Source organism: Trachurus japonicus, chromosome 14 (assembly GCF_045865225.1).
Source record: "Trachurus japonicus isolate A0001 chromosome 14, Traja_1.0".
Classification (NCBI taxonomy): Eukaryota; Metazoa; Chordata; class Actinopteri; order Carangiformes; family Carangidae; genus Trachurus; species Trachurus japonicus.
The window spans coordinates 31,649,319-31,677,089 of record NC_140920.1 but is presented as its reverse complement, the minus strand read 5'-3'; the positions used below and the strand labels follow the sequence as shown (position 1 = coordinate 31,677,089).

Here is a 27,771-nt window from a genome sequence, read left to right as displayed (position 1 = left end):
TCTTAAGTTTTGTCTCTCTGTCCTCAGCTGAGCAGCGACGACGTGTCCACCTCTCTGGGGGAGGAGTCTCTGCAGGAGGAGAGAGAGGACGAGCCGCAGGAAGTCCAACAGTCTCCTCACCCGGCAGGTGATGCAGCCGTCCGTCCATGGGACTGAAGTCCAGCTGTGATTAACGTCTGGACTTTTGTTGTTAAGGTGAACCGATCACTCAGATTGTGCTTTGTGTCTTCCAGGCATCGTCCTGAACCGCGTCGGGTACTACACCATCCCCTCCATGGACGATCTGGCCGAGATGGTGGATGAGAACGGAGACTGTGTGGTGGAGAACTTCACCGTCGGCAGGAAAGGTGACGTCAGACACTGGACTCCCAGCAGCCACCTCTTCCATCAGTTCCTGCCTCTTTATTACACATCCATGTTAAAAACCAACAGCCAGGGTTATTATAGAGAACTAGAACTAAAACTAGCAGTGTAAAAACAACTTGGTAAGCTGAAATAAAAATAAAAATGACTACGGCATTTTTCCAAAAAGGAGAACTAACTCCAACCTCCAGTGAACAATGTAAAACTAACTCAAACTAGAGTCAGATAACATCGGCTTAGTTGTAGTTTTCTTAGAGATGTCTGAAGCTGCAGGAAGAAAAGGCCACAGCTCAGTATATAGGACGACTTGGAGTACGACCCACAGGGAGATAAGAGTGAATGGAACCTGATGAGGACTGATGGGAACATTATGGGATGCAACTAAAGGGGAATAAGTTGATCTTCAGAGGTCTGACAGAGGCTTTCTCCTAAAACCTGAACAACTGAAAAACTAGTCAATTCCTCCAAATCAAAACTGAACTCAAACTGCTTCATCACTTGTTGAACAAACTAAAATTAAACTGAAATAGAAAAACTTAATAAAAATAAAAACAAATGAACATTTTAAATTGGATTGGACTAAGTGTCAGTGCTCTGCTGTGATTGGTCCTTGCAGGCTACGGCTCCATCTTCTTCCCCGGCGAGGTGAACGTGGCGGGGCTGAACCTGGACGACACCGTCCACTTCAGACGCAAGGAGGTCATCGTGTACCCGGACGACAAGAACAAGCCGCCGGAGGGGGAGGGGCTTAACAGGCAGGTGGAGGCGGGGGCAGAGAAGTCTTCAGTGTTGTTGGTCTGATGCTGACTGCGTGTGTGTGTGCGTGTGTAGACGGGCCGAGGTGACCTTGGACGGAGTTTGGCCCAACGACAAAACGACGTGCACTCAGATCAGGAGCCCCGAGCGCCTGACGGACATGAACTACGAGGGTCGCCTGGAGAAGGCCTCGCGGAAACAAGGAGCACGTTTCCTGGAGTACAGACCTGAGACTGGATCCTGGGTGTTCGAGGTCAGTCCCTCTCACAGTTCAGTCTGGACCTGGTCTTCAGGACCCGCTTTACCTGTTATTAACCATGAGCTTCATGTGTTAAGCATGTTACTTTTATGAAGTAATTCGTTGGGGTGCCAAGTGGACAGAGGCTACGGTCCTCGCTGCAGGCAGCCCCAGTTCAAATCCTGCATCGGGCGTCTTCCTGCATGCCTCTCTCTGCCTCCCCATTTCCTGTCTCTCTAAACTGTTCTATCTAATAAAGGTGTGAAAAGCCAAAAAATACACTACAATTAGTTATAGTTACTAGTTACTTTCCCTCACAAGTAACTGAATAATCCGTGTATCATTCGTTCATTCGTTTTTCAAAATAAAACCAAAAATAAGAAAACGAAAAAACAACTCTTTTTCTCAGTATTCGTTTCCAAAACTAAAATGAAAAACGGATAACGACTCGTTTTTTCAGTTTTCGATTTTATGCTCAAATGAATAATGGAAAAAAACGGATAACGAGCGTTTCTCGTTTCATGTTTCATGCAATTTTGATCTGAAGTGCAATGAGCCGGAAATGACCGTGATCCGGAAGTGACAGTCTCTGCCTTTACTGCTAGAGCCCGCAAAGTAAAGGATAATGTATAGTTCGGAACCTGAAGGGGTTTATTTCTCCATAACAACCGACCAACTTTATCCTACACGGTTTACGAGTGAAATTAATTTGAAACATATGTTGATCAAAATACATGTCAGCCCGAGTCAAAACGTAACCTGTACTGACGTAATTGACTATATTCATGGAGACCACTGACACCTGTGTGATTGAGTGGCTCACAGAGGTAGACAGGTTGTTTCTGATACATGGACTTTTGCTGAAGCAGGATCGAGTCCGGCTCCACGCGAATATGTGAAGATTATTTTTTCTTCACTTTATTTTTTTTCATGTGGCTGGTACGTAGTGCTCACTCACAGCAGCATATTCGCTGCAGTAGATGTGAACTGTGGCTTGAAACTCGCTGTTACTGTAATATGTTGTGTTGTGACGGAAGCGCAAAACAGCTGCAGCTGTTCCGTACGGTAACCAGTTAAATCAGAAACCAGTTGGGCCATAACACCGGCCAGATGCTGCTCTCTGATTGGTCCATCGCTGCGACCGTCGTCAAGTATAACAGACCGCTGCTAGGGACGCTGCTCTGATCAGCGCAGCTAGGAAAAGAGAAACTATGCAGGATATTTACCTTTTACCGTCATTAAACAGCTTCGGACTAATTGTGATTTTAGATGTGTGATGAAATGACTTGTAACTTGTTACAAGCAGAGTGGAGGCTGCTTCCACGTCGTGGCTGGAAACCAAACCTGCTGATCAGAGCCTCTGATCCATAGACTGTATAAAAAGCTCTGACCCGGTGTCAGCTCTCCTCTTGTCCCGGTGGCACCGCGAGTCCGCGACACAAACGCACCCCGTAAACAATAAATCTCTTGTTTATGACAGATACCACTACACACATTGTAACACTGTATCAATCAATCGATCCACTGATTGATTATCAAAATTCCATACAACCTGTCGGGGTTTATTTATCGCGAATATGCTGCTGTGAGTGAGCACTACGTACCAGCCACATGAAAAAAAATAAAGTGAAGAAAAAATAATCTTCACATATTTGCGTGGAGCCGGACTCGATCCCGCTTCAGCAAAAGTCCATGCATCAGAAACTACTTGTCAACCTCTGTGAGCCACTCAATCACACAGGTGTCAGTGGTCTCCAAAGTCAATTACGTCAGTACAGGTTACGTTTTGACTCGGGCTGACATGTATTTTGATCAACATATGTTTCAAATTAATTTCACTCGTAAACCGTGTAATAAGCAGGGTAATGTATAGTTGGTCGGTTGTTATGGAGAAATAAACCCCTTCAGGTTCCGAACTATACATTATCCTTTACTTTGCGGGCTCTAGCAGTAAAGGCAGAGACTGTCACTTCCGGATCACGGTCATTTCCGGCTCATTGCACTTCAGATCAAAATTGCATGAAACATGAAACGAGAAACGCTCGTTATCCGTTTTTTTCCATTATTCATTTGAGCATAAAATCGAAAACTGAAAAAACGAGTCGTTATCCGTTTTTCATTTTAGTTTTGGAAACGAATACTGAGAAAAAGAGTTGTTTTTTCGTTTTCTTATTTTTGGTTTTATTTTGAAAAACGAATGAACGAATGATACACGGATTCTGAATTACTACATTATAAAAGTAACTAATTAACAAGAAAAGTAGCTATTGGGTTTCTGTTTTTTAATATGCTCAAATACCATAAGATTCAGAATATAAGTCGTTAAGTCTATTTTTGAGGGTCTCAAACTGGGAAAACAAGGTTTTCTATTGCTATTTGTTCATAAAAACGTTATACAAGTTATTCCACAATGTGAAGTCTCTGTGCTGCAGTTTAGCTCATTCTTGTTATTTTAAATGAAAAAAGAAAAAAAGAGATCACAGGATCATTTGAACACTATTTATTAGTGTTCGAGCGCGACCTGTCCATGTGTGAGAGAGACGGAGTCTGAGAAACATTATATTATTTTGTGTGGCTGCAACCAATCAGCAGCACACCAGACCTGACTCATTTAATCAACTGATCTCAGTCTTCAGAAAGCTGATTGGTCAAACTGTGAGCTCTTGGTTGGTTGGAACAAAAACTTGCGAGGAACATGGACATGCCTGCCTTAACGGGTGTGTTTTACTTGGTGACAGGACTTCTTGGGTCAAGTAACGTTACATGTTATTGTCAGGAACAGTGACGGTGTTATAATGGGGGAAACAGGAACCTTTTGGATTACTAGCGTTGCTAGTAACGCTGTTACTGCCATCACTGATGATGCTGCGTCAGAATCAGTGGTTCTCAGATGTGTCCCCCTCCCTCCCTCATGCTGTCCCTCTCTGTCTCTCTCAGGTGGCCCATTTCTCCAAGTACGGCCTCCAGGACTCTGACGAGGAAGACGAGCTCCCGCCCAAAGCCGACGCCAAGAAGCTGAAGACGGCGGCGCTGCCCGCGCTGAGGCAGCAGCAGCTTCCTCCCTCCCAGCAGCAGGTGGCGCCACAGGCTCAGGTAGAGCAGCCTGCGCCCATCCACACCCCTCATCATCATCATCACCACCACCACACATTGATACATGTGGACGCAGCGGGCCGGTTATTCTGAGTTAGAAACAGAACCAGAGGCACAAGACCAGACTAACTCAGACCACTGTTACCGTGGTAACGGCCAGTCACAGCTGACCAGTAGCACCACCAATAAAAACATAGCTGACGTTGTGGAGAAGGTTGTTGTTTCACTCTTTGAGTTAAACGTCCAGTAAACAAACCTGATGTTCTTCTGCTCGTTTTGAGGCTTCACTGACCACAGTGGAGAGCTGAGCTGCTCTGTGCGGCAGATGCACTCACACTTGGTCACACAGTGTCTCCGTAGTAACAGAGCCCCGTGCCCACCGCCCACAAAGGGCTTCAACATGTCAAACAACCCAATCACAACAGCAGCCGGAGCGACGATGAGCAGGTTGAGCTGCTCTGTGTGAATGTGAGGGATTCAGTCACAGTGTGTGTTTTGATTTCCACATCCCATCATCACAAGGAAACTTAAACCTGAGGTGTTCTGTTGTTTTATTTGCCTTTTTTTTTTTTAAATCGAGGGTGAAGTTTTATTAACCCTCTCTAAAAGACTTTTAGTTAGTCTTCACTTTGATCTGTCTGGTTTGTTTCCCTTTTGTAGTGATTTTGTTAGTGTTTTGGGGAAAGATCTGAAATATTTAACAATACAACTTGTTTTATTTGTATAGTATATTATACTTCTAGTCCACGGTCGTAGTGGAGTAGCAGATCAAAGTCAAAAGTCAAAGGTTAGGTCTATCTCTATCTCTCTGTCTCAAATATCTAACAATACAAGTTGTTTTAATGTGTAGAGTATAATTATATTCCAGTGCTGTTTGTGTGGGTTTGAAGCTTTGGTGTTTATCAGAAGGATCAACAGCTGCTGAAGTGGGATTTTAGCCTCAAACTCATGTGGCTCATGTGGTTGTATGGATTTATTTTTCTTAAATCAAAGAAATAAACTTAATGAAGATGAAACAGTTTGTTTGTTGTCATGACAATTATGACCAGCTGAGTGATGTCACTGACTGTTCTAGTGTTTCAATGTTTTCTGTTCCAGTTAAAAAAAAAAAAAAAAATCAATAAAAAGTTTTACTGTAATTTTGGAAGAACCACGATTTCTAAAGGAGCTGCTGACCACAGATCAGTGGTTCATCATGGCAAACAGACTTTTATTTTGGCAGGTGACAGTTGGTTCCATAGTTGAGCGGTTTTCCCTCTGTGTGTTTTCAGTCCACGGTGGTGGTGGATCCTCCCAGCAGCGTGGCCGAGCTGGACAGCGACATGGCCGACATCACTCAGAGCGTCCTGACAGAGAGCATGCTGGGAGGAGAGGAGGACGGGGACCAGCTGGGGATGGACATGGACACCACGGGCGGGAAGCTGGGAGGTTTGATCTCGGCGGAGCACGACGGCTTCTTGGCGTCCAACCACATGGCCTCCACGTTTGGGCTCAACCCGCACACCCTGCAGGTAAGAGTCTCACCACCCCCCCCACCCCACCCCACCGTGCCACACAGACAGGAAGTGACCTCATCAGACCGCCGCCAGAATAATAACCAAGTCTTCTCTGGTTGTGTGACAGATAATGAAGGCGTCTCTGTTTGCTGAGGATGAAGAGGAGGGCGACATGTTTCAGGATCAGGCGCTGATGAAGGTCTCAGCCGACGTCTCGTCTCCTCGCCTCGTCCTGCCTGGAGCACAGAAGACATCAGGTACTCACATGACCTGCTCCATGTTCCACAAAGAATGAAGCTCTGGCAGGAAGGAGAAACCGAGGCTGAGATAGCTCATTAGCTGATTGTTGATGAGGAGATAGTAGATCTACGTATATACAGTGATGGGAATAACAGCATTAGAAAATAATGATACGCTGATGATGATAATGATACTGAGTGAGTTGGTTAGTTCCAGATAAACGGGAGGTTAGAGGGGGGAGTCGCAGTAATTTGACATATTGGAGTATTTTATAAAAATAAAATGGTTACTTTTTTGGTAATCAGTTAAATTTATAATGTAATTCAGTTACTAAACAAGTTACTTTTTGGGGAAATTAACTGGTAACTATAACTAATCACTTTTTAAAAGTAACATTGCCTACAGTATATGTCAACACTGTCTATATATCAGCTGCAAAGCTAATTGGTCAATTTGTATCTCTCTTTCTGTCTATTTTTATCACCATCTCTATATATCTCTATCTCTACATCTATATATATCTCTATATCTCTATCTTCATCTCTATAACTATATCTTCATCTCTATCTCTCCATATCTCCATCTCTCTCCCTCTAGGTGGTCTCCTTCAGGCTCGTTTCACCTCCGGCCTCCTCTCTCAGCTGTCAGACTCCCCCCGCCCGTCCTTCCCTCCCCCTCTGTCTCGAGCTTCACCGTCGTTGGCCGACTCCCCCCGCTCTCTGCACTGGGCAGCTCCGGTTCCAGGCCCCTCCTCTTTCCTGCTGCCCCCCCGCACCCAGGAGCCTGCCATCAGGACGGTGGGCGTCCGGCGGCTGGGCGGCCCCGTCCCCCTCAAAGAGTCGGTCACTCAGGGGAAGGTCAGTCCAAAGTGGCAGTAAACATACCAAGAGTCAGCTCAGATGGACGATTAAAACGCATATTAAACGTGTGTGTGTGTGTGGTTCCACAGGGGGGTTTGCTGATGGATGCCGGGCTGTTTGTGGGCCGGTCCTTCCGGGTGGGGTGGGGTCCCCGCTGGACGTTGGCGCACTGCGGCCACCAGCTGAGCTCACCGCCGTCCAAACAGCTCGACCACCAAGAACTGACCAAGACCGACTTCAGCTTCCTGCCCAAACCTGCCAGGAACAAGCCGTAAGACACACACACACACACCGCTAGGGCTGTCAGAACCAACTTCACTATTAACAGAATTCAAATTATTTTAAAAATTAAAATATTCGAAGGTGAAAACTGACGTTCCAATGTGTGCCTTCCACAACGACACAAATTAGCGTCATGCATAGTGACGTTCGAGGTAGTAAACATGTTGATAAAACAAAACAATTGAGTTGTTGTTGTGTGCGTTGTAGAGCTGCAGCTTCAAATTTAAAATTTAAAATTTGTTTTTTTAATTACACCTGTGCCGCAGACCACTTGGTTCAACTGTGATCCGTTGCACCACTACTTGTAATATTTAGATTTCCCTTCTTGAAGTTTTATATTGAGTTGGTAAAACTTAAGTGTGTTGCAAATGTTACATAACAGATTTGGTTGGAATGCCCTTTAGTGGACGTGCAATGTAATAATAAACTGGTTTATGAGCTAAAAAAAAACCATTAAAAATTTGAATATTTAACATAAGAAGTGTTAGTAATTGGAATCTGATTTGGGGAGAAAAAAATTGACAGTCCTACTACACACACAGAGCAGTGGTGTGTAACGGAGCTGTGTTCCTGCAGACTTGCTGAGTCCCCCTACAAGGTGGTGCTGGAGCAGCTGGTGGGTCTGGAACCTCCAGAGGTGAAGTGGAGGGAGGAGGAGGAGGAGGATGAAGAGAGCCAGGCGGCGCTGCACCGCCCCCTGGAGATCTGTCTGGAGCACAGCACGGTCAGCACCGAGGCCTCGTCCTGCCCCCTGGTGCAGCCGCAGCTCGGCGTGGAGGCGCTACACGAATACGCCAAGTGGATCACCGAGCTGAACAAGAGCCGCGGAGACACGGACTGTGAGTAACGCGGAGCTGGAGGGGGCGGGGCTTAACAGCACCTGCCCCCCCCCCCCCCCCAGAACCAGCAGTTTAAAGTAGAGTCCTGTTTGTTATCTGATGGTTCTAACAGCTCATGACACAGTATGAATACCGAACCTGTTGCTAGGACGATGAATGTGTCTCACAGTCTTCCTCCCCCTCCCTCCCCCCCAGCCCTCCTGGGCCACTGGGCCGAGGTCTGGACCCTGTGTGAGGCCCTGTGGGGCCGTCTGGGCCCCGTCGACCAGGAGCCCGACGCCGAGGCTCCCAGCGACTACGAGCAGCAGCTGGAGCGCCGCCGCACCTTCTCGGCCTGGCTGTCCAGCGGCGCCACCTCCAGGGTGGAGGAGGAGGTGGCGCTGGCGGGGAAGGGTCGCCACACGGACGCCATCTTCAGCTACCTGACAGGAAACCGCATCAGCGAGGCGTGTCGGCTCGCACAGAAGGAAGGTGAGGAGGAGAGAGAGCAGGAGCAGCTGATTGGATCAGAGGAGTGTTCACTGGAACCAGTGATGGGAGGAATGACATTATGAAATAACGGCACTACTGTTTTCAGTAACGAGTAGACAAAAAAGTTACTGTTTCCCCCGTTATTAATGTGTATTGTCCCTTTCAAATAAATAAGTAAATGAAAATAAGTTATAACACCATTACGACGGGGCGTCGTGGAGCCTGCCTGTGTGGAAGGATACTGAGTGAGTTGGTTAGTTGCAGATAAACAGGAGGTTAGGGGGGCGAGTCCAAGTAATTTGACATTTTGACATTTATTTTTTTTAAAGTAACGCAATAATTACGTTTCCTAGTGACTGGTTACTTTTATAATGTAGTAGCTCAGTTACTAACTAAGTTACTTAAGTAACTTACCTCGGTGCGTTAATCGACACGAGGCTGAAGTGTTCCATGTGTCCGTGGTAACCAATGTAGCAGCGCTGACGACCAGCCGTCTGTCCCCCAGGAGACCACCGTCTGTCCCTGCTGCTGTCCCAGGCCATGGGCTCCCAGTACAGCCGGGACCTGCTGAGTCTGCAGCTGGCCGACTGGAACCGGCTGCAGACGGACTGCTACCTGCCTGAGGAGAGGCTGCGCATCTTCACACTGCTGGCAGGGAAACCGGTACGACCCCGTCTGAAGAACTCACTGAGGCCTTCAACAACTCTTTAAAGGGATAGTTCAACATTTTGGCAAATTGGCCTATTGCCATAATTCCTATATTTTTATGAGTAGTCTCATTACCTTTAATCGTCGGTGCAAGCTATTTTTAGATCGGTGGAGCAGAGACGTGAGCTGCTCAGAGCTACGCTACGGAGGCTCATGGTGGAGGCTCATGGTACTTTCGCTTTTCCCTCATCAAACTAAATACACAATCCAACAACTCCAAAACACTCTGGTGGACAAGTTGTGACCTGCACATTCACCACATTAGGAAATAAAAATGTAACATTACGAGACAGTTGTTTTCGAGGCAAATGCGTAGCTGGAACTACATCCCAGACACGGCTGCTGGGTAGAGTATTTGCTTCATGTGTCGTAATGTTACATAATTCTACGTTATTATCTCATAGCGTGGTGAATGTGCAGGTCACAACTTGTCCATGAGAGCGTTTTGGAGTTGTTGGATTGTGTATTTGATGAGTTTGATGAGGGAAAAAGTACCATTAGCCTCCGTTGCGTTAGCTGGGCAGCTCACATCTCTGCCCCACCGATCTAAAAAGCTTGCACCGACAATTAAAGTTAATTAACCTACTCCTAAAACTATAGGGATTTTGACAATGGGCCTATTTGCCAAAATGTTGAACTATCCCTTTAAACTCAGTCAACCACTGGGGAGTGTGTGTGGGTCACAGGTTGCTCAGGTGTGTCCTGTCTGTGCAGGTGTGGCAGTCGTCGGACTCGGTGGTGAACGTGTGCTCTCAGCTGGACTGGAAACGCTGCGTGGCGGTCCACCTGTGGTTCATGCTGCCGCCCACCGCCTCGGTGGCCGACGCCCTCCACAAGTACCAGGCTGCCTTCCAGGTCAGACGTATAGATATGTATCTACGGCGCTAACACCTGCTCAGTGTTTTTCTAAGTTGACTCCGGTGACTGGTCCTGTCCGTCCTGCAGGGTTCGTGTGAGGGGGGGAAGTACGCCTGTCCCCCCACGCCTCCGTACCTGGAGATGGAGCAGCCGGACCTGGAGGAGGAGGAGGAGGAGGGGGAGGAGTCTAAACGGCCGCTGTACGACCTGTGTTTCCACCTGCTCAAACTCTACAGTGACAGGTGAGGCAGCCTCGCCAGCTTCACTCTGTTTACAAATCAAACTGCTTAATTAACCAGTGGAGCAGCTCATCAATGCAGAGAGCCAGGAACTCATGGAAACCTGCATGGAGCCCTGGGTCAGATGTCCAAACCCAGTACTAATCCTCCTTAAACGCCTCAATTGTTTATTGTTTCTTTTGGATCCCCATATTCTTCCTGGGGTCCACATTAAATCAAACAGAGACAATTACAACATTACAGCATTTTCATAAAAGAATTACATTAAGTCATTCAATATAAATGTTTTAACATGATTATAAAAGAGTAACATGATGCATTCAAAGAAGTTATTCAACATATTAACATGATAATAGAGAGTTCAACGTAATGAATCACACCTTCCTTCAGTTTCATTTTAAAACTGAACATCCCAGCAGTTGTGATCAAGTGTGTGTGGGGGGGGCGCTGTTCCATTGCTACAGCTCTATACATGACTGACTTGTTAAAGCAGAACAATGCAAGTCGGCCGGAAATAGCTCGCTCCTTCGTTGGTTTCTCTTTTTTTCCCTCTCCGGAGCTCCCCCACAGTTCTGGGAGGCACATGTCACTGTCGTAAAAAAAAAAAAACTCTCCGCCGCCACCTCCTCCACCCCCCCTACACGTGCTTGTGTTTACTGCTGTTTGCTAAGCCCTGCTAACACCGAGCTAACGCTAACGCTATGCTAACACGGAGCTAACGCTAACACGGAGCTAACGCTAATACAGCCACACACAGGCACAAAGACACAAAGACACAGACATACACACACAGGAATAAAGGTTCCAAAACGCGAAGGTGTGTGTGTGTGTGTGTCATGATGTATTACATTATCTTATAAAGACCCATGGTGTGTGTATCTGTGTTAGCATTAGCTCCCCGTTAGCCACAAGCTGAACTTCATCAGTAAACATTTCATGTTTCCATGGTTTCCTCCGACTTTCCGAACTCAAACCAATCACGATTCGTGACATGCATGACGTCATGTGCGTTCTTATCTCGTACTGCCGTAAGGCAGTTTCTCGCGATACTTCTATCCATTGACGAGATTTGTAACACCGAGACGGACGACTGATCTTGCAAGTGCGGTTTTCAGCCAGTGGGGGGGGTGAGCGCATTGGCCTAGACCCCATTCACTTCATAACAGGTCACTCAACCATCACAGTGACTCTGAGCCACAATAATTACAGCCCAAATCCTGCATAGTTCCGCTTTAAGTGCATTGGTTGTGGGTAAAGGCAGAGTGGCCTGTCCTAGTGCTAGAACTGTTTGACATGACCTCAGTCAGAATCACAGAGGTAGAACCAAACTCATCAGCAGTAAAACCACATCATGTCAACGCTGCTACTGAATGTTGACTGGTTGACAACTCAGTGTGTGTGTCACACAGCTGTACAATGTTGAGAATAAATGCAGTGGTAAGCACCAGGTGACCTTGCATATGACCAGTTGAGTCTGCATGTGAATCAGGCTCCGTTCACACTGACCTGTCCCTCTGTCCCCGTCCTGCAGACACTACAGCCTGCAGCAGCTGCTGGACCCTCTGACCGTCACCTGGCAGCGTCTGGACTACCGTCTGAGCTGGCACCTGTGGGGCGTCCTGCAGGCGCTGCACTACAGCCACCTGAGCAGCTCGCGCCAGGGCCTGCTGCACAGCAGCTACGCCGCTCAGCTGGAGAGCGCCGGCCTGTGGCACATGGCCGTCTTCATCCTGCTGCACATCCCAGACCACACGTACGTCTCCTCATGGCCTGCTTCCTCTGCACTGCAAAAATATCTTTCCAAGAATATTTGTCCTTTTTCTTGTCAAAATGTCTCATTTCTAGTCAGAACTAATCTCTTTCCACTTAAAATAAGACTCATCACCTAAAAAAGAACTTGTGTTCACTTGTTTCAAACAAATTTCCACTTGAAATAAGTAGAAAAATCTGCCAGTGAAAGCAAGTTTTTTGTGCTTGTAATAAGGAAGAAAAACTTGCTCCACTATCAGATTTTTATTAATTAGTTTGAAACAAGTGAAAATGATCTAAAAACAAGTTCATTTTTAGGTGATGAGTCTTATTCTAAGTGGAAAGAGATTAGTTTTGACTAGAAATGAGACAAATATTCTTGGTAAGATATTTGAGTTTCTTCTGCCCAGTCTCCGATCCATGGTTAACCCCCTGTCCCTCTCTGTCCCTCTCTGTCCCTCTCTGTCCCTCTCTGTCCCTCTCTGTCCTCAGTCAGCGGGAGCGCGCCGTGCGGGACATGTTGACCCTCCACTGTCCCCTGCAGGAGACGGACGAGTCGGTCCGGAGGGAGCGCTTCCTGACCCAGAGGCTTCAGATCCCGGAGCGCTGGATCCACGAGGCCAAGGCCACGCGGGCCCGTCGGGACGCCGACAGACACCAGGAGGCCCTGCACCTGTACCGGGCCGGCTACTGGAGCCAGTGCCACCGGCTGCTGATCCAGCATCTGGCCTCGGGTCAGTCCCCCTCGCCGGTTCGGTCTGCGACGGTCCGAGTCGGCGCCGTGGTTCTAACGGCGTTCTGTCCTCTGCTCCTCCCCCAGACTGCATCATCAACGACAACCACGACTACCTGCTGGAGTTCCTGGAGGGCCTGGCCGTTCCCGAGCGCAGCACCACCATCCAGGACTGGGACACGGCGGGGCGGGTCTACCTGGACTACATCAGAGTCATCAAGACCTTGCAGGACATCCAGCAGGTACCGTCTCTCCCACGGCCCTTAAACGCAGCAGCTGGGTGTGTGTAGCTAGTGGGTGTGTAGTGTGTGACGCGTCTCCTCCTCGTCCTCAGATGGAGAACGCCGGCTACGAGCTGGAGTGTCTCTACACCGACGTCACGTCTCTCTGCAGCAGGATCGAGCTGCTGCCCTGCAGCACGGCCAGAGACCGGCTCGCCCAATCAGGTGAGAGCGTTAGGTCGGGTAGTCAGGTAACGCTGACGACAGAGGCAGAGTTTAATAACTTAATATTATCCAATGACTGATGGAAACAGGTTGGAGGTCAGAGTGAGAGGATCAGCTCCACTGATCGAGGACTGCAACTAACAAATAATTTCATTATCTACTAATCTGTCCATTATTTAAACAATTAATGGATTAGTTGTTTGTAGAGCTGCAACAATAGACAAAACAAGACATTTGAGGACGACATGTTGTGGTTTGAGAAACACTGATTGACATTTTTCAACATTTTTTAATAGGGATGCATCCCTATTTTTTAACATTATTTTAAGTTGCAGCTTTAGTTGTTTGGTCAGTAAAATGTTGAAAAATGTCAATCAGTGTTTCCCAAACGTCCTCAAATATCTTGTTTTGTCCACAAACCAAGAGAGAGAGAGACTCAGTCATAAAGGAAAGAAACCAGAAATATTCACATTGAAGAAGCTGAAATCAGAGAATTTTGACTTTTTTTGTTAAAAATCTACTCAAACCGATTATTTAATTATCAGAATAGTTGATGATTGATATAATAATTGATTATTGTTCAATTAATCGATTAATTGTTGCATCTTGGGGCGGTGTTTAGAGCACCAGCCCCATGTGTTGAGGCTGTAGTCCTCACTTCAGGTGACCCCGGTTTGAATCCCACGTCGAGCGGCCTTGTCCTGCGTGTCATTCCCCCTCCCTACCTCCCATTTCCTGTCTCTCTCAACTCTCCTGTCCAAGGCAAAAAAGCCCCCAAAAATATACTAGTAATTATGAATAGTTGCAGCTCTACACTGATCTGATCAGGTGGAACTGACCTGAGATCAGCTCCCTTCTTCAGTTGCAGCTGCAAACAGGAATTAGGACACAACAGGACACTTGCATGAGACTGAAGGTGTGGAGTGTAACGGACAGTCATCTGACCACCACACAGTGTGTTGAGTGAAGCTTTAACCCCCTTTCTCCTCCTCCTCCTCCCCCTCCCCATCCTCTCAGAGATGGCGAAGCGCGTGGCCAACATCCTGCGTGCGGTGCTGAGCCTGCAGCAGGGCGACTCCCTCAGCATCCCTCTGGCCCAGCTGGCCCCCCACATCACCCGCCTGCCCATGCCCGAGGACTACACCCTGGAGGAGCTGAGGGGCCTCACGCAGTCCTACCTGCGCCAGCTCATCGTCAGCCAATGAGACGCCTCGCCTGCCGTTTCCGTCAGCCAATGAGTGTGTGTGTGTGTGGTGACGTCGCGACATCATGACGCCGTGATTGAAGAAAGGATCAGAAAAGTCTGGGAGTCTCAGACCGGTCAGAACCTGCAGCTGCTTCACGTCCTGCACGTCGCCTGCTAGAGTCTGCGCTCGCTCATTCCGTGTGTGTGTGTGTCAGTGTGTGTGTCAGTCACAGTTACTCAGAGCGGTCAGCTGCTTCACTTCATCTGTTATTTTAGAGCAGCGATTGTCAGACTGAGGCCCCCAGGGGTCCAAGTGTGTATGTACGTGTGTGTGTGTGTGTGTGTGTGTGTGGGGTCTCAAAATGATGGACAGGAAAACAGAAAAGTTTAGTTTCATCTTAGTTTTTTCTGTTTGAAACCCTGGTTTATTTTACCTAAAATATATATATGTATGTATATTTAAATGAAAGGAGGAGGAGCTCACTGTGTAGAACTGGTTCAAACCGGTTTGAAGGCTTCACCAGCCGAGAAGAGTCGGTCAGTGTTTGACTCATTTTGAATCCACCGATTGTGTTTTGGATAAAACGTTCAGTGGAGCTCCAACCAATGATCAATATGTCGATAGATGAATCCTCCCTGATCAGCTGATGGCAGGACGAGGCTGAGGTCATCTGAACGCAGAAACACTCGACCGACTCCTTTTTAAATGATGCGCTGATCGTCGACGTCCCGTCAGACTCACACTCCCAACGCCCACACATCAAGTCAGTTAGCCGTTAGCTTAGCATCTGTCAATATGTGTATAAAGACGATCTATGTGAATACGAACGAGGGGGTTTGGACGCGCACAACGACGACTCAGAGGAAAACTCAACATGCAAAGTGTAAAATGCCGAATGGTCTATTTTTGTAGATTTGTTGTTTTTCTGTTTGGTTTGAATGTAAATCGAACGTGTGTCTAAACTGAGATCAACAACAACAAACAAGTGTTTTGTTTTTGTTTTTTGTTGCACTTCATCAGTGTGTCAGGTTTTCTAAAGCAAAGTGTTTCCTTCCACATGAACACGTGGTTACAGAAATCTATTTTTGAAAGTTGGACATGGGGTCACTTTTATCCTCCACCTTTAATTATTAAATTGGATGCAACGTCCCTGAAATGAAACACTTCACTTATTGATCAGTCATTGATTTTGATTAGTTACTTCTGCTCTTTGTCATCAGCTGCCACATTTTTTTTCCTTTTTCTTTTTTTTTTGGTTTGTTTTTTTCAAAGTAAATTCAGTTTCACTGTTCCTCGCTCCACATGACGTCTGTTAAACACAAACTTTGTGTGTGTGTGTGCGTGCGCGTGTTTACTGATGATTTTGTTGATAATATTTTTTAATAAAATCTAGTAGAAATAAAAATTAAATCTTGTTTTTGCTCTTTGTTCCCATTTAAAACTGAGCTTACTCACTTAGTACATACTATTTCTAACCCATAATGCATTGTGTTGACGATTATTATTATCAACTCCTCTGGTCTTTAATAGAGGAAATAAAATGTTTCTTTAACTTAGTTTGACCTCACTCTGATAGAACTTCACACGCTCTCACTTCTGACCGCTGTTTCTTCTAAATGTGTGACTAATTATTCTAAGACTTTGTGCAGTACCTTCTTATCCCCCCAGGGGGCGACAGCTCACTGGTCCATCCTGTTTAATCTTTACTAACAGTCACTGCAGCCTCCATGTGCTGAGTGTTAGTGTAGCACATCCAGTTTAAATACATCAGTGTGTTTTCCAAGTGAGACTGTACTAAGGTGAAATTAGCATGAGCAAGAGTCTTTTCTTTATGTGGAATAAAATATGACACTGATTTTACACTAAATACAACATTTACAACACCTATAACATACCTTGATATATTTTTAATTAAAATGTGAAATCACAGTTTCAGAGAATCTGGAGCACACCATGTGTCGACTGTTTAGAAAATCAGTTTGTTGTCGGGGATGAAGCACCTGGCGATGATGTCTCTACAAAAAGACTGAAAGACGTCTCTACACAGTGTTGGAGCTGGAGGCATCATGATACAACTGTGATCACTAGTATTTGTATTTTTCATGATTCTGTCTCTAAACTGAGACATTAAACTGTCGATTTGGTCACGAGTTGAACTGAAGCTGTTGATCTGTAGCACCTTGTTTACTCGACAACATACAGTACTGTGTAAAGGTTTTAGGCGCTATAAGAGAAGGCAAGGCAAGGCATCTTTATTTATATAGCGCATTTTATACCAAGGCAACTCAATGTGCTTTACATAAAGACAAAACATTTTTAAAAAAAAGAAGAAGCATAAAACAGAGAAAAAGCATAAAACAGAATAAAAACAAACTAACACTAAAAACAGAGTTAAAAGCAAGAGCAAATAAAAGAAAATAGATAAAGTTTAAAGTTCTTAAAACTTTTTAGAGAAGATGTTTTCAGAAATATTACCATGAATAGTCTTTACTTATGGACTAATGTCATCAACAATTAAGTCAACAGAAGAAACCTAAATCAGATCATCTGGTGTGACCACAGCTCCAGTTCTCCACACACACACACACACACACAGTTCTTCCAGGTTCTGGACTGGCAGCATGTTGAAAGTGCCATAGTTCTTACGTGGATTGAGTCTCTTCACGTAGTCCCAGACTGAGGACTCTGTTGGGGGGCTGGACCATCTGTTGCAGGACTCAGTCTTATGTAGTTATGTTTGGGTCATTATGGTGCTGCAGAATAAAAGTGGGATGGATCAGAGGCGTCGTGGATGGTGTTGCAAAATGGAGAATGTAAACGCCTGATGTGCCTAAAACAAAAAGGGGCGGAGCTCCTCTGGGATTTTGGGGCATCAGCTACTTCAGAACCAGAACCATCAGACCCACAGTTGTTGGCGCTTCTGTTTTTATGTTTGTTGTTGTTGTTGTTCTTCTCCTTCTTCCCTTTCTTCTTTGCTTGGATACATATTCTATTATCTAATTTGTGAAAGGATTTCTTAAAAAAAAGGGCTAGACAACATAAGTTCACTTCTTTCTGCCCCCTTTCATTCAGGAGTTGCATAATGGGTTTTTTTTTGGTGAATGAAACAAATAAATAAACTAAATGTTTTATCTTATGTTTGTATCTGTGTTGCTATGGGAGCAGGAAATTAGATCTTTACAGATTTCCCCATCATATTGTATCTTTGTACTCAATTATTATTTTCGGCCTTCAGACTTTTGGGCATTTTTTTCCCAACACCAGCAGCTTCCTGAGCTGTGGAGGGTTGTGCTCCTCCAGGATGGAGGTCAGTGAGACCAATGTCAATGTCAATGTCAATGTCAATTTATTTATATAGCACATTTCATATGGCAAGCATAAACTCAATGTGCAGACTGATAATAATGTAATGATTAATGATCAGTTATCTCATCAGGATCAATCAACACTCCTCTGAATGATTCAACTGAGACCAAATACAGACGCGTTCAAGTTCAGTTTTCACACTCGCACTTTATTGCAAAGGAAAAAATCCACCAATACAAACAACGATACGTGTTCCCATGGTAACACTGTGTTTCCAGTAAACAGCGGTTTCCTCTGAATCAACAAAACGACACTCTGTTTCATCTCACGTTTCAATTACTCAGTAAACCAGATCAAAGGAATGATGCAACATTTCATCAACAATAAACATCACACACAACAAACAACAACAACAACAAACACATCAAGGTTAGAAAATAAATAAGTCAGGAGAACCGGCCAATCAGCTCCAGTGACCTAGACTGTGTGGAAGGTGACCTGCTCAGGTCAGAGGTCAAAGGTCAGAGGTCGGGCCCGGGTCGCCATGGCAGCGCTCTATGTGACCATGTACTCCTGCCGCTTGTTGAGTCGGACCTGGCAGAGAGAGACGGCGCCGACCGCCACGTAGATGGCCGCCGCGATGAAACAGTTGATGCCGACCTGGTTGTAGAGACTGTAGATGTTCTGAGGAGGGTTTTTACTGTGGAGACAAGACCAGACGTTCAGGAGACACTCAGGAGAGGAGAGACGTTCAGGGGCGTGTCTTCCATGGTAGCACACGGGGCGGCCCTGTGCCCCCCCCCACGGGGATTTTTAGGTTGCTTGGAGTCCAAAACACTCACAAAGCAGCGGCTGATGTGTTTTTTTACATAGTCAAATATTAAAGCAGAAGTAAGTGGTCCGGTCGTTTTCGCTCATGCTGCGTTCCAGGCAGGCTTTTGAAATCGTAAATTACAGCTTCAAGTCACAACTTACGACTTTGTAGCGTTCCAGGCAACCCACTCGTGTTTTTCCGACCTGTTTTACCGGTGAAAGTCACTATAACGGCCACTCGTAACTTCCGACCGGTGAACTCGTACCAGATCGAACTGGTACGACTTCACGGTCGGAAAAATACGAGTTTCCTTGAACGCACCATAACAGTCCTCGTCCCTACGTCGCCACATTCACGGCGTCCCTTGGCTGCACACACAGCCCTGCATGCCGTTCTCTCTCCTCATTGGATAAAAACTGTAGGATACGATAAATGTTTTCTCTTCGGCTCAGAGCAGAGCAGAGGGACTGACAGACCCGTGTTTCAGTCCAAACACTCTATGTAAGTGATTGCTGTCGGAAGATATAACTATTTAAGACTTATATTAACACAAATATATCACTTACTTCTGCTTTAATTTTCACAATCGAATCTCAATTTAAAAAAAATTTTTTAATATATATTTGAATTTAGAATATTTGTTGACAGCCCTATTCTGTATACTGACAAAATGTTTGTACAGAGCTGAGCCATAGACTGTATAAAAGATGGACGTAGCACCCGTGACGTCACCCACTGGTTTGGGGGAGTCTGTTCTGTGCCTCTGCTACGGGCATTTGACCTGCGCCATCTTGGATTTTAGTGGGAGTCTACTTTACGGCAGTTAACGGCCAGTAGCTGTGAACCTGTCACTCAACGTAACCATGCCCCCATTTATGTACGAATTTGAAGCCTAAACAACACTAAAACGGCTGGTACAAAAAAATTCCCTTGTAGAACCCACAACTCCTCCCTTGAGCTGAGCTCTAACTACTGGGTAAGAGTATAAGATATTGATGTTCACTGTTAGAATTTATTGTGTTGCTTATTCTAAGACTTCTTATTTACAAGACAGAGTTGATTATTTTTTGACTATAATTTTAATATTGACAAGTGGAAAATGAAAAGGTCACAGGCATCTTCCTTACAATGTGGCCAATAAAAGCAAGATGAAGACATGTGAAACTGTACAATATAAACATTCAAGAGAGTGATCAGTGGCAGGCTTCATTTTTGTTACTTTTGGGCTGCCCCCCCCAGATTCACTGTTGCTACCCCCTGTGCCCCCCGCCAGAGAATACTCTGGACCCGCCCCTGGAGACACTGCATGTTATCTGCTGGGGACTCACTCGTTGCGGATGTCCTCCTCGGTGAACGGGACGTCTTCAATCAGCACGGCAGACTTAGCGCTGAAGAAAATCCCGAGCATCGCCTGAAACACACACAACACAGAGGGTCACTGTGAGGTCAAGAGCCACGACGTCACCGTCACAACTCTGGAGATTCCCAATAAAAAATCAAAGTGTCTGTGATTAGGCTGATTATTGATTGATCATTGATATGATGGCTCCTATTTAGTTCTTGCTATTTGTTTATACAGTATTGAAGCCGTTGGGTTCATTTTCCTCCTTTTTGTTTCACTCACTTCCCTCTTGTTTAACATTATTTGAACATTATTTCATATTTTCTGTTTTGTCTCAGTTTCGCTTGATTTTTATTTCCAACCATTTATTTCAGGGTTTTTTTTTCCTCATTTCACCTCAATGCATGTAATTCAGCATTTTATTATTCTGAAACCATGATCATCCTCAGTTAAAGTTACATTTCATGTGTAAGTTAGTCATGTGCTGCTCACTGGAGTTTTTCTGGAGTTTTATTGTGGAAGTGGAAAAACTGACTTCCTGCTCTGAAACATCACATGAGGGTGAAAATAAAGAGTCACATGACTGAGGGGCGGGGCTTAGTTCCTGTTTTAAAAACCTTCATCAAATCTGTTCTCACACAGGATAATTTTTTTTTTTATCTTGTCACCTGTCAGAGGCTGAAGGATCTCAGAGTCCATCACTGTCCATCATGTCACAGAGCTGTGACACCTGGACAGGGACAACACCATTCCTTTGACTGGAGCCCCAGGCATTAGCTGGGTCCATGGTGTTAATTACACAGACACAGATGTTAACTACCAGCATCATCCATTAATCTGAGGTTCGATCATTAGTTTATCAATAATTTAATATAGGCTATAGTAAATTACAGAGTGTTCTAACAGTCTGAAACCAAACACATTCACCTTTCTTCTTAAATGACAAATAATCGATTATTCGACTGATGGCTTCGGCTCTTCACTAGTGCATTGCTGAGCCGTAGGCAGCCTATACCCTGTTTGGCCTACTTGGGCCCCGTCTATTATCTGGAGCCAGCTTCAAAATCTACGTGCAGTTGTGTGACAGCTGGTTTGTGTTTCTTTATCTTCTGAATCTCACGAGTTTTAAACCCTCGATGTAAAAGCTTAAAGATGGCAACGTGCTCTAGAATATTATGCTCACTAAACAGTGCCCCTCCAGGAAATAGTCGGCCCCAGAGATCCATATGTCTTACCAGCATGATGACCCCCCAGATGCTGATCACTATCCCGCAGGCGGCCATCTTCGGCCCACAGAACAGTAGTGACGGCATGTCGGTGTCCGCGGCTCCGACTTCTGATCCTTTAACACAGAAACGTTGTTTTATTCAAACCGGAGGACGACAGCCCGACAGATCCTCCCGGTCAGCTGATCCGCATCACTCGGGTCTACTCGGGAGAATTCGTCGATCTCCGTCGTGACCGTGACGCCGCAGCAAAGCGGACCAATGAAAACGACGTACACGTCACGCCTTTTCCGCCGGCGCCGACCAATCGTGTTCGACTTTCAAACTCGCGCAACATTCTCTTCGCTCCGGCGGCTTCCTTTGTTGTTGGATACTTTCTATATTAATCATGTTTCACTGTGCATGTGATTTATTAAACATTTAAAATACAACAAGGGACAGAGTCGCAGGTGCATCTAACAGCTCTTGGTGTTTTAATAGATTTTCTCGGAGCTCTAATGGAAGCCCGCTGAGGATAGCACGCTAGCTAACGTTACAGGAGCTAACTGTAGCTAGCAGCTAGCCGTGGACGTCCGTTGTTATTGTTTTGACCCAAGAACCAGTTCACAGAGAAAAGGTCTCAGTTCCTCCACCGACATGACGTCAGCATCTGCTAAGGTGAGTGTCCAGATGAGGCTGGAGCCTCTGAACCCGGCGGCCTTTACTTTTTGTTACTCTCGTGTAACATTGAAAAACTTACTATGGAATTAGCAAATTTCCATAAACAGATGCTTCTTTTCCAGTCTTTGGTTCATCTGGAACAACAGGGACTATACAAGCACATAAAAATTTGAATTTCCCTCCTAGGGATGAATAAAGTATTCTCTACTCTACTCTACTCTACTCTACTCTAACACCATGGAATCCTTCTAGTCAGTCAGTTTTCCAAATCCATTGGCATGTTATTGTCTCATTCAGAATTTTCCAATAAGTAAAGACTTTCTATTCCACTAAAATAATGTGCAGTAGTTTTCCTTCAGGTGTGATTATGCTGTGTAATGTTCCATTTCCTGACTCTGAGCCTGTACAGACTGAGGTTGGTACAGTCTGCTGTGCTGTTTTCAAAATGAAAACATGTGTATTCCTAATGCAGTATCATACTGGAACAATATATTTCCAAACTGAAAAGGAACTGTCCCCCGTGATGCTAATTAGGCAAAACTTCAACTAACTATTTGAAGTTTTGCCTATAAACTAAAGATAAACTGTTTATTTTTAGTTCATAAAGAATTCCATCTTCTCTGCACATCAGAGTGCAAACTGTGAGTGAGTGGAGAAGCTGCTGACCGTTGGGCCTGTAGACCAGTACACAGACCAGACCAAACTCCCATCACACCACTCAGGATGACATCATCATGTGTCCTCCCGTCCAATCAGCAGCAGACATTCATTACTCTGATCTGTGACAGAGAAGTTGAGCTCATTAACATAAAACATTTATTAACGAATGAGTTCTGCAAACAAGTCTGCAGCCCCAGGACTGATGATGTCACTAATGTCCTCTTCATCATCATCCTCTTCTCTTTTCCTCCTCCTCCTCTCCATCCTCCTCCTCCTCCTCCTCCCTGCAGGTTGGGGAGATCTTCTCAGCAGCTGGAGCTGCCTTCACCAAACTGGGAGAGTTGACCATGCAGCTGCACCCGGTGTCTGACTCCAGCCCTGCAGGGTGAGACATACACACACACACACACACACACACACACACACACACACCTACACACACACACACAGCCAGCCGTGTGTGTGTGCTCGGTATCAGCTGACTGTGTTTCCGTCCTCAGAGCCAAATGGACGGAGACGGAGATCGAGATGCTTCGACTGGCCGTCCGTCGCTTCGGAGACGACCTCAACAACATCAGCACCGTGATCAAAGAGCGGACTGTGTGAGTGTGAGATCAGCTGATCGGTAGGTCGGTAGTGACGTGGTTCGGGTGGCGCGGGTGTGTGAGGTGAACAGGTGTTTCCTCCCTGCAGGGCTCAGATAAAGAGCACGGTGAAGAGGAAGCTGTACGAGGACAGCAGAGTCCCCATTTCCTCCGAGTCCCCGAAGAAGACCGTCAAGAAGTCCGCCGTCGCCATGGCGCCCGCTCCGGCTCCCCCCGCACCCGCCATGATCGCCGTGTCGACCTCGCAGGTCGTCGTGGCGACCGGCATGCAGAACAGCCCCTCCCTGGCCCCGCCCATTAAGAAGCAGAAGACGGCAGGTGAGAAATGACAGGAAGTGACACACACACACACACACACACACACACCCTCCCTCCTCCTCACCCTCCTCCCCCCTCCCCCCTACAGACGTGACCCTCAGCGCTCTCAACGACTCGGACGTGAACAGTGACCTGGTGGACATCGAGGGACTCGGCGACGGCTCGTCCAGCAAGAAGCTCAACTTTGACCAAGGTCGGTGTCTCGCAGCTCGTTACCAGGCACTGGCTTCTTACTTGCTTCCAAGGTTGTCGCTAGGTAACAGTCACATGATGATTTCATCTCTGGCTGTTTTCGAAACCACATACACTGCTAGTACGTATTGATTTGGCCATAATACACTATGTAGTATACAGTATGCAAACAAAAGCAAAATTTGCAGTTTGAGAAAACAAATTCCCGGATGTCGTACTGAATCAGAAAATATCTCCAGTATGCATCTGACCAGTCTACAATAGTACTGTATCCCACAATGCAATGCGCCCCCGACCTCTAACCTTAACCAAAGACGGTTTAGAGTAGTGAAATATCTTTGCGGTGTACTGTAACCATGTTATAATATAACTTAACTAAATAAAATATAATAAATAATAAAAATTTCATGTAGACTGATCGGTTTGTCGTAAAACATTTATTTATTGATGTAAATGTGGTGATTTCTGTACAGAGCCCCGAGGTAGTGCTGCTCTGTTCAATACACACAAGAAGCTTCACTTTACATTCAAACAAACTAATGCTACTGCCACAATTGTTAGATTTCATCAATGAGACCAACATTTATCTCCTAAAAAGAATTTGTGACCTGATCCAGCAAAATGAGTCACAGTGACCCAAATTTCAAAATTGAGATTTTGGTATCAATGTAAAGAGGAGAAAATAAGCTTTAAAACGATACCCTGGTCAAAGTCATACATTGGATATGGCCATTTGAATTATGGTCTTCCACTCTCGCCAGACCCGCGTCAACCCGCTAATTTACGTGATGACACTGAACGTTACGTGACGCTACGTCATCGCGCCGGTCGCGTCTCATATCACGTACCAAAACAAAGCTCTGCTCTCATCCGAGACTGGGATCAAAACATCAGAGAACACTGACCAAAAACGATAGAAAAAAAGAAAAGAAGCGACAGTCTGTTTAACTGACGTGTTGTGCCGCGGACGTCCGTCATCCGGCCGCAGCAGACTCTCTGTCCTCCGCGGTCCTGGTGCTCCAGGTCAGCCAGCCAGAGAGTCTGCCTCGGCGGATGGACACTCCGCGGCGAGCGGCTGTGGCATGACTGTGTGTGTCTCTTGCACCGCGGATGAGAGCGGGGCGACTGGTTTATGCTCTGTCTGATCCCTCAGCGGGGGGTCAGACTCGGCTCATTTTGGTCAATGGGGAAGGGGCCAAATGCCGATTGTTAGCGGGTCGACCCGCGTTTAAAAAACCCGCGTCGACCCGCTAATTTTAGTGGGAAAATGGCTTATGATAAACGGCTCAGAAGTTGTTTCAGGTTGTGCTCGTCTTCAGAGGGTTAAAAGTTGCAAGTCAACTTTAATCTAAATTTCTCAATGATCTGGACTGTGAAACTTTGGGAGATTGTTTTTGAATGTCATTTCTTTGGAATGAGCTGAAACATTGTTTCTTGGTTTCCCTGCTCACTGTGACCTGTGTTTTCCTCAGAGAGCCTCAACCTGGACTCCAGCCTCATCATGAACTCCAGTGACCTCCCGCTCCTCTCCCGCTGACCTTTGACCTCCCCCGGAGAAAAGAGAGGGAGCTGTAGGGGTCGTCACGACGACCGCATCTTTTATCCTTTTCTACATTCGCCGCTGCAACGTTTTCCTTTTAGAGCCCTAGGTTGAAAAACATGTCGAGTGTCTGGATCCAGAGAAGTTAATTTATTTTATTTTAGGTTTTTTTTTTTTTTTATCAACCACAAGCTCCAGGTGTTTTTGTTTCCATCAGTTTTAAGTTTTAGTTTCTGTTGAGATTTTTTTTTAAACTCAAAAGAGAAGGAGGGTTTTTACATCATGAAGAATGAAGTGAAGCGACAGATGGATCAGTGACAAAGGAGGGTGATGAATTGTTTCATTCCCTCAAAATGACTCCGCCTCAGTTTGTTGTGTCGTTAAAGTTGAGTCTTCAAAACAAAAACAAACTTCTGAAGGTTTTTCCCAGAACCTTAAAGATTCTTCAAAGCATCAGGATCAAAGGTGGAACATGTTTTTTTTTGTTTTGAACTCTATAATAAAGTTCTGGACGAAGCCGTCACATCACTGGCCCTGGTTTTATTCTGAAACTACGGTGGGGCCCGAGGGTCAGTTTAAAAACACACACAGACATAAACATGCCACACGTTTAGAAAACAATTAGCAGAAACCCACAATGAAGTGTTTTTGGGGCACAAACAAGTGACAGCCCAGCTAAAGACTGATGCTAAGCTAACAATGAAGCTAAATCATGAGACATCGACTGTGAAGTTTTCTTAAACTGCACACTCCAAGGGCCAGTCAACAACTGTTGAAAGATCTGTTTTGTTTTGTTTTTCTAATGAGAAAAGTCTTTGAGGTTCATGAAAACACCGTTACCGGGGCGACAACATCAAACCTGCCTCTGAAACCACTCTGCAACGTCTCCACAGCCTGAAGTCAATCTGTGTAAATCCAACCCATCTTCTGCAGTCGCATGTTTTTTAAGAAAAACAAAAAAAAAAGCCAAACAAACAACAACAACCTGACTTTAACCTCTGGGTTCATTCATCTGGAAACTTCAAGTGTTACTAAAACTCAGGCTCTGGATTCACTCACAGTTGTTTCTGTGCAGGTTTGTTACAGGATTTGTTAACTGTTGTTGATCATGATGTGAGTTAGAAAAAAACAGCTGTTTGACCTTTTATCAATCAGTGATTTAAAAATGTTTTATTAATGGAGATTAAAAAAATGTCTAGAATGTGCTATTGCCTCCTCTTTTTCTGATCCTGGTCTTTGACATGTTTTAGTTCATTCACACCTTCATCTGCTGTTATTTTTATCTAACATACGTAAGGATTTATACTGATATTTGGTTCATTGTTCATGAACAGTCATTCCTCACATCAGGCCCTGAAAACAAAAACAGTTTTCATCATTAATTCTCACTTTAACGTGTGTTGATTAACTGAACAGTGGGGTTTTAAATAGATGCATATGTTGATTTTTTTGCAAATGAATTCATCAACACTGATTTAGCAGGAAACAATAAATGTAGTTGGTTTCCAACAAAACACATCGGACAAACGTATTCAACTCTGACAACACATTTTCTGGTTTGGTACAGATTTTCTTTTATTGATGGTTTTCATATACAATATAATATATATTTATATATATTTATAGTGTGTACATGAATTGCTTCCACTAAAAACTAAAGAGTCTTTTCTGCGTGGTTTTTACAGCCATAAGCTCGTCAGGACGGAATGAACACTGAATATAGACTTATTTTTCAGTTCATAAAAATACATTGTCTCATTTGTCTCATGAAGAGAATTTGTCCAAAAGAAAAAGAAAAAAAAACTATTTACACTTTGAAAACACTCAAATGAATGTGCTTTAATTTCCCTTTTGTCACCGTGAATAAACATCTAGCAGCCCTTAGTCAAGTCCCGTCTCGCTGCGGCGGCTCGCCGTCACTGCTCAGCACTTGTCATTTGGCTTAACACCGGAAGAGACGGAAGCAGGAAGAAACATCTGGAACCCATCCTATTGGTTGACTTTGGTTTTCACAATTTGGGAAACTAAGAAGTGCTGCTGACGACTGTTTTCATTATTGATCAATCTTGACCTGTGTTTTGGATTAAACGTCATTAAAAGCGAAAGAAGCCGAGTCAACGTGACGTCATTGAACGCCTCATTTTCTCTCTGAACACAGCGTCCAAAACCAAATATGTTCACAGAGGCAGGAGACTCAATCAGTCAGAAACCTCTGATTTGACTCCACGTCGTCACCGTCGAGGTTATTGATCAGTGATTAGTGATTATCGGTGCTGAGGAGCGACTGCTCTGCCGGAGCGACATGTTGCTTTAATACTGAACCAACGTGGACGACAGGAACACGAACAGGAAGGACGACCACGCACAAGCTTCCACCTTCACTGACTCACATCAACTGACACATCACTATGGAAACGCAACAACCTTCTTGATTCAGAAAAACAGTAGGCTATTTTTTTTTGTTGAGAAAATATATATTTTTAAATAAAAATTAAAATTCCTGCTGTTTGTCTGAATTAATTCAGCGATATGATGATAAGCTTGTTTTTT

At 45.2% G+C, this 27,771-nt stretch overlaps 3 protein-coding genes across 7 annotated transcripts in view; 2 read left to right on the top strand and 1 right to left on the bottom strand.

Annotated features, from left to right (window-relative positions):
* The window catches only part of nup98 (nucleoporin 98 and 96 precursor), a 28,730-nt gene extending 13,690 nt beyond the window's left edge, over positions 1 to 15,040 (top strand). For 4 of the 5 annotated variants that reach the window (XM_085798806.1, XM_085798811.1, XM_085798810.1 and 1 more), the window contains exons 17-35: positions 28 to 127; positions 234 to 347; positions 980 to 1,118; positions 1,195 to 1,372; positions 4,295 to 4,450; positions 5,722 to 5,961; positions 6,074 to 6,203; positions 6,784 to 7,043; positions 7,136 to 7,317; positions 7,905 to 8,167; positions 8,363 to 8,638; positions 9,144 to 9,301; positions 10,061 to 10,201; positions 10,292 to 10,446; positions 11,975 to 12,196; positions 12,685 to 12,926; positions 13,013 to 13,167; positions 13,260 to 13,371; positions 14,389 to 14,738. In XM_085798806.1, the coding sequence (XP_085654932.1) occupies positions 28 to 127; positions 234 to 347; positions 980 to 1,118; positions 1,195 to 1,372; positions 4,295 to 4,450; positions 5,722 to 5,961; positions 6,074 to 6,203; positions 6,784 to 7,043; positions 7,136 to 7,317; positions 7,905 to 8,167; positions 8,363 to 8,638; positions 9,144 to 9,301; positions 10,061 to 10,201; positions 10,292 to 10,446; positions 11,975 to 12,196; positions 12,685 to 12,926; positions 13,013 to 13,167; positions 13,260 to 13,371; positions 14,389 to 14,576 (3,411 nt within the window). In that variant the 3' untranslated portion in view covers positions 14,577 to 14,738. Of the gene's footprint in view, positions 1 to 27; positions 128 to 233; positions 348 to 979; positions 1,119 to 1,194; positions 1,373 to 4,294; positions 4,451 to 5,721; positions 5,962 to 6,073; positions 6,204 to 6,783; positions 7,044 to 7,135; positions 7,318 to 7,904; positions 8,168 to 8,362; positions 8,639 to 9,143; positions 9,302 to 10,060; positions 10,202 to 10,291; positions 10,447 to 11,974; positions 12,197 to 12,684; positions 12,927 to 13,012; positions 13,168 to 13,259; positions 13,372 to 14,388 lie in introns of all 5 variants that reach the window. The other variant, XM_085798807.1, reaches the window with a different exon arrangement.
* Positions 15,041 to 18,051: 3,011 nt separating this feature from the next.
* rnasekb (ribonuclease, RNase K b) lies at positions 18,052 to 21,450 on the bottom strand. Its single transcript, XM_085798804.1, has 3 exons — positions 21,256 to 21,450; positions 20,007 to 20,089; positions 18,052 to 18,564 (listed from the first exon to the last, which is right to left on the bottom strand). Exons 1-3 carry the CDS (start codon positions 21,331 to 21,333, stop codon positions 18,420 to 18,422), a joined length of 306 nt encoding a protein of 101 aa, XP_085654930.1. The 5' UTR covers positions 21,334 to 21,450; the 3' UTR covers positions 18,052 to 18,419.
* Positions 21,451 to 21,595: 145 nt separating this feature from the next.
* On the top strand, positions 21,596 to 25,450 carry bacc1 (BPTF associated chromatin complex component 1). The gene is made up of 6 exons (XM_085798803.1): positions 21,596 to 21,903; positions 22,857 to 22,951; positions 23,067 to 23,168; positions 23,260 to 23,489; positions 23,578 to 23,682; positions 25,154 to 25,450. Exons 1-6 carry the CDS (start codon positions 21,883 to 21,885, stop codon positions 25,216 to 25,218), a joined length of 618 nt encoding a protein of 205 aa, XP_085654929.1. The 5' UTR covers positions 21,596 to 21,882; the 3' UTR covers positions 25,219 to 25,450.
* Positions 25,451 to 27,771: the final 2,321 nt, after the last annotated feature.

Coding starts and splice junctions, on each gene's coding strand:
- rnasekb (XM_085798804.1), bottom strand. CDS start 21,333: ATGCCGTCACTACTGTTCTGTGGGCCGAAGATGGCCGCCTGCGGGATA. Junction 20,090..21,255: donor TCTGGGGGGTCATCATGCTG/GTAAGACATATG, acceptor TGTGTGTTTCAG/GCGATGCTCGGGATTTTCTT. Junction 18,565..20,006: donor GAGGAGGACATCCGCAACGA/GTGAGTCCCCAG, acceptor TTGTCTCCACAG/TAAAAACCCTCCTCAGAACA.
- bacc1 (XM_085798803.1), top strand. CDS start 21,883: ATGACGTCAGCATCTGCTAAG. Junction 22,952..23,066: donor TCTGACTCCAGCCCTGCAGG/GTGAGACATACA, acceptor TTCCGTCCTCAG/AGCCAAATGGACGGAGACGG. Junction 23,683..25,153: donor GAAGCTCAACTTTGACCAAG/GTCGGTGTCTCG, acceptor TGTTTTCCTCAG/AGAGCCTCAACCTGGACTCC.